Source organism: Panthera uncia (assembly GCF_023721935.1).
Source record: "Panthera uncia isolate 11264 chromosome B3 unlocalized genomic scaffold, Puncia_PCG_1.0 HiC_scaffold_1, whole genome shotgun sequence".
In the NCBI taxonomy this organism is placed as follows: Eukaryota; Metazoa; Chordata; class Mammalia; order Carnivora; family Felidae; genus Panthera; species Panthera uncia.
In genome coordinates this window covers 11,326,803-11,335,370 of record NW_026057582.1, presented here as the reverse complement: position 1 = coordinate 11,335,370, position 8,568 = coordinate 11,326,803, and the positions used below count along the sequence as shown (strand labels likewise).

Genomic DNA, 8,568 nt, shown 5'->3' with positions numbered 1-8,568 from the left:
ATATTAATAATAAAAATTTAAAAAAAAAAGCCCCCCCCCCCCCCCCCCCCCCCCCCCCACCGCAACAAAAAAAGAAGGAGGCCCCCCTTCTTCCTTGGGGGGGGGGGGGGGGGGGGGGGGGGGGGGGAGGGAAGGTGTTTAGATAAAGACCAAGGAGAAAAAGGTTCAGGCCTGGAATTGGAGAGAAGGGATCCCAGAGATGCAGCCTTAGGGATTTCGTAGCCCGGCTGGCGGAGGACTCTGTGTGTGAGTCACTGCAGGGCAATGCCCCCTCAAATGGACTGAGGCAGGAGCAAGAAGTCCCCAGGAACCCTGCAGGGGCTGAGAAAGGGGCTTCAGGAGTTGGCCTTTTCAGCCAGTGTTGCTGGGAATCTTCCCAATGAGGAGAGCACTCGCCTCCCTGGTCCTCGGCCTGCAGGCAGCTCCCCCTCTACCCACCCTCCCAAGGAAGTCCAAGATTGCTGGCCGGTAGAGTTTGTCTAGAGCCCACGCATGCGCACACGGCTCTGGCTTTCCTGTTACCGGTTTCGGCACTTCCTGTACCAAATCAACATTTTTAACCCAACCTCTTGACAGGTTTTTGGCCTTGTTACTACCACTCTTGCAAAATGCCTTTATATACTTAGATGTTCTTAAAGGTCATATGGTTCAGTTCACCAGATCATCTCGGGCCAGCTTTCTCTTTTTTGCAGGGGGGGAGGGGCGGTGGGCGGGGCGGGAGGGGGTGGGGAGCGGCGGGAGGGGGATAACATTCTCCAGCTTCATTTTTTTTTCGGATGTTTGGGTTTTTCTAAAACTCCATAGGCTCCCTCCTTCTGAGCCCAGTGCCCCCTGCCCCTGCCCGGGGATGCCTGTGTCAGGGCTCGTTCTAGAATGGACCTGGACGGAGCCTGGAGCCTGCAGTCTCCCAAGGAGGGAGGGATTCAGGCTTTCCTACAGCTGCGAGGGGTGGTGGGCCCAGAGGCTCCTGCTCCTCAGAGTGGGACAGAGCCAGGGAAATCGGCTGGGAGAGGGGCCATCCCCAAAGCCGGGGACCCTGAGCATTGAAGCCCCCTGTAGCAGGAACCCTTCTACTAACTCCTTCAAATAACCCCCTGGCCACCATCAAGAATGCTGCCCCCCGGCTCTTGGCATCCACCGCAAGCTAATCACCTCTGGCAATCTCTCTTGGCCTTTGTCTCCTTAACTCTCTTCTTCTAAATTGTAAGTAATCTGCTTTCATCCAAGCGATAACACGTGCATTACAAAAACCAACCAACCAACCGTGACCTCAGCGCAAGCCTCACTGGAGGTTAGTGTCTGTCTCCGACAAATGCATGGTCCTCCCTGGCTTTGTTTCTAACCCACACGCCTCCTGTCTGCTGAGCCTTGCTGCCTGTTTGGGGAGAGTGTGCATGTCTGGTGTGCACTTGTTCGTGTCTGTGCCATTAACTCTGGCGAGGATTTGCTCTTGACGACTCCTGCCCAGAAGGGACCCTCACCGGGAGCTGGTGACCGGTGCAGAGGGGAAAACTCCACCTGCTTCTGTGTGCTGTGTTCCAGAGTGGTCTCATGACTGGCTCCTCCAGGGCTCAGGAGTTAGAGGTCCAATCCCTCAGGATTCCAGCCCTGAGCGTGTCTGTGAAGGTGGCAAGGAAGAGGCCTGAGGCCTGGAGAGATTTATTCTTCAGCCTTATGAGGGGGAAGCAAAGGGTCAGAGAGAGCTGCCTCCCTGCTGGAGGGTGTCCGTTTTACTGGAGACCCTGGATTTGGCTAGCAGTTCACTGTGAGCCTTCAGCAAGTCGGCTGTCCTCTTGGGTCTCCCTTGCCTCGTTCAGGGCCCGTGAGCCATATCTTTGCCCTCATTGCCGGCCTCAGGGAGAGCAAAGTTAGATGTATCCTTCTCTACCAGGTGGGGATGGTTGTTGGAACAGCAGGTGGCCTTGTGGGAAGTTTAGAGCCAGTGCCGTGTGATGCTTTCTAGCATTTTCCATCCTAGAGGGCCCTTGTCAGTCTCTAAAGTTTCCTCTGAGCCTCTGTCAACAGAGGGTAAGAAAGGTCCCCTCACAGTCACAGGGTGGGAGGGACCCTGTCTGAATTATAGATGGGCTTCCCAGGGAGGCTTAGATGAGGAGCCAGAAGACCCCGCACTTGGCCAAGAGGGGCCCCAGAGAGAGGGGGCATCATCTGGCAGCGGGGCTGGATGTGGAGTGTCTGCTCATAAGGAGTCCTGTAGCAAGGGACCACGGGGCCCGGCGAATAGCCCACGTCGGCAGGTGGTCCACTAAGACTAGGTCAGCCTCCCCAGCGGGTGCGGGGCTCAGAGCCCAAGGAGGTCTGCAGCGTGAGGGGAAGTCATGAGCTCAGTGCTGGGGTGTTATCCTTAGGGAGATGTCGGCACTAATTGTGGCATTGTGCTCAATATAGTGAAGGAGGAGCCACAGTACAGCAAAAACGCGGTGGTGATGGTGGATGAGGTCATGAGTTCCAGCCCTCCCAAGTTCAGCTTCCCGGAGGCGGGCTTACGCATCATGATCACCAATAAGTTTGGGCCCAGGACGCGACTACGGATGGCCAGTAGGATCATAATTAATGAGGTACGTTTGCGTAAAGGGCGTTGAGAGTGAGTAGCCTGGGGTGATGCGTTGCGCTTTGAGGAGGCCCTGGCTTATCAGGGCGCTTCCTGCTGTTAGGGCCACCAGGATGTCCTTTATTGCTGCACCTGTTGAAGGAAGGAGGAGCAAACATTCCCTACGGGCAGCAAACGATCGGATCCAGAGGTGTGTTAAGGCAGGCCGCAATCGAGTACCATTTCCACGATGTCCGCGGAGTATTTTGTGACGCGCTCCAGTAAAGCTAATTGGAGAAAGGCCAGTCAGAAGTATGGATTGTGTCTTTAAAGTGTCACTTAGAACAAAAAAAAGGTGAACACATACCTGCTCTCTACAGATGCTACAACTCTAGAAGAAAACCAAGGACAGAGGTGGATGGCAGTTACCTCTGGAAACTGCCTTTTTCACTCTACACCCTGATGGGCCGCTTGAATTTTGTGCCCTCTTTTTCATTTGGAAAAACAAAAAAGTTTTAATGCCATATAATATACAAACAGTGTAGCAAAGATGCGGGGTTCTAATTGCTCCCCAGCTTGTTCAGTCTTTGCCACATACGTGCATGTGCATATTGGAGTTGTGAGTCCTTAACCCTCAGACCCAGGTAGTTATCAGAGAGCTTGAAACTTTGATAGCTAATAATCGGTAGTTAGCACCTCAGGTGTATGCAGGAATGATATCACGCAGGACTTAAAGGATCTGTACTTTGAACACTTCTGGATTCGTATGTGGATTCCTATGTCCCCCGTGTGGAAGGTGTATTAAGAAAGAGAGTGCGGGGGCGCCAGGCGGCTCAGGCAGTTAAGCACTTGACTCATTAGTTCGGGTCATGATCTCTGAGTTTGTGGGTTCGAGCCCCATGTCGGGCTCTGTGCTGACAGTGTGGAGCCTGTGTGGGATTCTCTCTCCCTCTTGCTATGCCCCTCCCCAGCTCCTGCTCTCTTTCTCAAACTAAATAAATAAGTAAACTTAAATAAAATTAAAAAAAAGAAACATTGCAGATTTTGGATCATTCTGAATCATTTTTTTGATTCAAATCAGTAAAATATGAATCAATGAAATTTTACTGAATTCTGGCTGTTTTTCTTGAGCATGATAATTGTACCCATTGAGTGGGGATAGGGACCACTCTGAAGGATTTGGGTATATAGTATCTTTTTCATGGGATAAACACCAGGGAATTAATGGGGGTTTTGATGAGCTGGGAAAATACTGTCCTGCCCCCAGATGTTTCTTCAGGCTGCTGGGAAAATCTTGCTCCCCCCCCCCCCTCCCCCGGGTTGGGATTGACTTCCCTGGAAGGCAGCACTGGGAGCCAGAAAGGCCAGGCTAGTAGAGGAAATTGAGATAATTTTGTTTTATTTTTAATGTTTATTTTTGAGAGAGTGCAATTAGGGGAGGGGCAGAGGGGGGCGGGGGGAAAAACAGGATCCGAAGCAGGCTCTGCGCTGACCACAGCGGATGTGGGGCTTGAACTCATGAACTGTGAGATCGATCACGACCTGAGCCAAAGTCGGACACAGCCAACTGAGCCACCCAGGCGCCCCTGGAAACTGAGTTTTAATCTCACATTAGCCACTAACTGACTTAAATTCCTGGGCCTCAGTTTCTCTAACTGAGGATGTTTGGCAGAAGGCTTACAGCACTAAAAATTTCAGTGACACACAACTCTGCCTGGAGGCTAACCAGTATCTTGGGATCAGTGCATCAGGCAATGGGAGTGGGAAACCCAAATGCCCAGATTCAAAGTTGTTTCTTAAGACCCTTGGTCTCATTCAAATGTTCAGTTATTTTAATTCCAGAGTGTTAGAGCTGTTTGTAAAGCTGCAGTTAATCCATGGTAGAGTCTAGTACTTGTGGGACAGATGCCCTCATTTGTTCATCAAGAGAGGGCAGAGCAGCTGAGAGGGTTCTTGAACGGGGTGGGTGGGGGGTGTTTGGAGGCAGCGGGGGGATGTTTGGGGGAACGTGTGAGAGGTATGGTTTTCCTTTACTCCGAGGCTACACCTGACTGTCTTCCCCTGTGGCCACTGCAGTGAGTTGCCGAGGGGCACAGAATTTCACCCATCCTCAGTTTCCCCTGCCTCATGAATCTGTCTCCCACCTGGGTGCTGGTCTCTTTGAGCTGGTGCATCTAGCTGTAATTTCCTGAGCACCTGCTGAGTGCCAGGCAGGTGCAGGATGTTTTACCTGTGTTTCAGCATTAATCCTCTTACCATCCGAAGATGCTACTTCCAATTTATCAGAGAGGCAAACTAATTTGCCCAAAGCCACACCATTAAGATGAGGGTAGAATGGGAATTTCCCACCCAAACCTGAGTCTAGACTATGTAAGTGGGACTGCATAGATCATGAGGGGCACCTCCTCTGCCCCTTCTTTCTATATCTTTATTCCCTCTATAATAGTGCCTGCTTGGGTTGCTTTTAATGGCCTCTTCCACGTGGCAGCCCCTGGAACATCAGGAAGTAGTTGCTACCCCCCGATTTTCTCCTTGAATCTAAACATCCTTGGAACCTCACACCCTCCCTGATGTAACAGGGTTCCAGTCCTCACCATCTTCCAGTTTGGCTCTTGCAGCATGGGGATCCATCACCTCCTTTGTGTTACAATCTGTGCCTCTTTTAATACAACCTTAGGTAGCTTTAGATAGTTCTCCAGGTACAATTCTCTGTTGGTTCCTATTAAGCTAGAATCATGACCTCTTCACATTTCTGCCATTCATGTTGCCATTAAGTCGTGCCTCCCTCCCTCTTTACAATTCTGTCCTTGCACAGGTAGGTTTTTGTTTTTAACTACAGGGATGACCGGTCTTCGGATGCTACTTGGGTTTGTTACACAGGTAGCAAAACACTGTGCCTGCATATGTGGGCTTAAGTCACAGGCATAGATCTCTTTGCTCTTTTCAGTATGCTAGGTGTTATGGATACACTTGTAAGAAAAGAATTTTAAAATCTTCACCCCACCCTAGACTTCATGATTTAGGAGTCCCTGCCTAAAACCAACATGAAGACAGATAAATGGTCAATTCCTCTTTTTTTTTTTTTTAAGAGAAATAACGTGTGTCTATTTTCATAACGATGTCTTTACTTCCGGTAACCATGAGGATAGGCGTTGGACACACAGGAAGAGAATAGTGCCTTGGGGGACACATTCACTGACTCTTTGTTTCCTGGTGAAGAATGGGGAGAGGTATATAAGTGCCCACTGTGTGACAGTCCTTACCCCCAAGGCCTCATTCAGACGGACCCACTGGTGTTTGTAATCAGAGCCGGACAAAGGGGAAGTGTGCACAGGAAGGCAGATTCCTTGCAAAGTGAAACCTATTGATGTCTTGAAATGTGGCTTCTGCCTTTCCCTGGCTTATAGAAGCCCATGGACTTGGTGAGGAAGCCAGGCTTCTGCTTGGGTGGAAAGGAGGCGGGCTTTGCCAGTCACTACGAGATGGGGCAGGGAAAGGGACAGGTGGGTGGGATTCTCTTTCTCTTCCTCTCTCTCCCCCCCTCCCCAACCGGCGCACACACGCTTTCTCAAAATAATAAAGTTAAAAAACTAAATAGAAGGACTGCCAGTGTCAGGTGTTAACAAGGATGGGAAGCCGTTGAAATTCCAATCCGTTGCTGATTCGAGTGCGAAATGGTTCACCACGCGCCTGCTACGTGGCCTAGAATTGCCACTCCTCAATACCCAAGGGAAATGAGTGCGTGTGTCCAGAAGTGCACAAACGTTCACGGTAACATTGTTCATAATAACCAAAGAAGGGAGACAGCCCAGTGCCCTTCAGTAGGCAAAGGATGCATTGCCGGTTATGCAACGTATTACTCTACAGCCGTGAAAAATAGTTAAGTTGCCGAGTCGTGCGACGCCGTGGATGCATTTCACAGATATTGAGTGAGAGAAGCTAGACACAGCATAATGCATATTATTTGAATCCATTTATACGAAGTTCAGGAACAGCTAACCGATGTTTGTAAAAAGTCAGAGTGGTTACACATAAAGGGGCATATGAACCAGGGAGGTGCCTGAGGGAGTCTTCTGAGGGGCTGGAAATGTTCTACTTCTTGATGTAGCACATCATCGAGCTCTACGCTTCATAGAAGTGTACTTTTTGCACAATACACATTTTAAAAATTAAAAGCAATGATGCAGGCTTTCCCTGTGACCGTCTTCAGGCCGCTTGTAAATAAATGCCCACCGGAGGAGCTGGAATGAGCACCGCGAATGGAAGTGAGCGAACTTAGATGGATTCCAAGGTTCTTGGGCCAGTTCCCAGGCAAACTGGCCTCCAGGAGTGTGTTCCAGAAACCTGGAAGGGCTGTGTGCTTGTAAGGAGCAAAGCCACGGTGCGATACTCTGTAACATGTCTTGGCGTCTCACTTGCCTCCTGTCCACACAGCGGCAGAGACTGATCAACTCGGCAAACGGTGTGAGCAGCAAGCCGCTTCAGAACGGGAGACACGAAAATATCGAGAATGGGAACGTTCCCGTGGAAAACCCTGAGGACCCTCAGCGGCAACAGGAGCAGCAACCCCCACCCCCACCGCCGCCCCCAGAGCCCGAGCCCATTGAGGCTGCCTTCCTGTCCCCCTTCTCCGTGCCCGGTGAGTCCTGGGGTGCAGGGCCCTCGGGCTAAGCTGTGGTCTTCAGGAGGGAGGCCCGGACCCATGAGGAGCGGTGGGGGCGGGGCTGGTGTGAAGGGTCGACATTAGGTCACCGGGATTCTTTGGAGACACTTGATAAATATGTCCTAAGTATTGATGGATTAGAGCTGCAGTGAGACGCAGGCACGCCCGGTGTAGGGGAGCCTGTGTGCCACAGAGCACGTCGGCTGGAGACACGGAGCGGGGAGGGGTACCAGGAACCCCCAGTGACTGCACTTAAATGCCCAGGGCAACTGGTCTTTCTTTTGCAGTAAGAAAAAGCAGCCAGCACTGTTGTTTTTATGGACCTGCTCAGACTCTCCAACCCTACATTTGCTGGGACAGGACATTCTAAGGCCACAAATTACACCTTACACAGTTATACCTTATACATCTGACATCTCCTGCTCGTACATAGGTCAGATCAGGCCACCACCCTGCCCTAAGCCCTCAGCATTTTTCACCTCACTGAGGTGTGATCTGTGAAGTTAGTGTCCTCTGACTGTCAGCTCCTTGCTGACCTCACCTCCTGCTCTTCTTCTTGTGCCCTCTGCTCCAGCCACACCGGCCTCCTCACCATCCTTCTTAGAACATACCACATATGCCCTACCTCAGGACCTTTGCACTTGCCCGTCGCCAGAATGCACGTTCCCTCGTGGTCCGTAGGGCTTGCTCCCTCACCTTCTTCGGGTCTCTGTTTAAACGTCCCCTCTGCAAAGGCAGAGATCTTTGTCTGTTTTGCTCATGCCTGACACATGGTAGGTGATTAGCAGGTGTCTCTCCAGTGAGTTCACATACAAGAGGAACCCCAAAGACGCCCAGGGTACCTTTATCTTTAGCCAACTTTCTTCAAGTCCTAAATAGGAGACAAAGCCCCCCCCCACCAACCTTGGAGTTTTTATCTTGGCATCTGGTCATTCTGAAAGGCGGAAGAATTCCTTTTTTTTTTTTTTTGTCCAGAACTTGATGTTTTTCTGAAAAGAATTCCGTGTTTAACATCAGGCTCACAGAGCACCTAATTTGGGAGGTGGCTCTGTGGAGAGAGAGGCTGTCCAGTCCCTCATCCCCATTTTCTGGGATGACTCTTGCCCCCAGGTAGATGGCTTGGGCCTACCCAGCTGCAATACTCTGCCACTGTGGTTTATCTTTTTTCTTTTTTTGAGAGAGAGAGAGAGAGGGAGAGGGAGAGGGAGAGGGAGAGGGATGCAATACTCTGCCACTGTGGTTTATCTTTTCTCTTTTTTTTGAGAGAGAGAGAGAGAGAGAGGGAGAGAGAGAGAAAGAGAGAGAGAAAGAAAGAAAGAAAGAAAGAAAGAAAGAAAGAAAGAAAGAAAGAAAGAAA

General features: G+C 50.6%; 1 protein-coding gene across 1 annotated transcript in view; it reads left to right on the top strand.

Moving 5' to 3' along the window:
- Positions 1–8,568, top strand: part of SLC24A4 (solute carrier family 24 member 4) — a 170,702-nt gene that overhangs the window by 126,818 nt on the left and 35,316 nt on the right. Inside the window, exons 11-12 of the mRNA XM_049612279.1 lie at positions 2,407–2,576; positions 6,983–7,187. Coding sequence (XP_049468236.1) covers positions 2,407–2,576; positions 6,983–7,187 — 375 coding nt within the window. The remainder of the gene's footprint in view (positions 1–2,406; positions 2,577–6,982; positions 7,188–8,568) is intronic.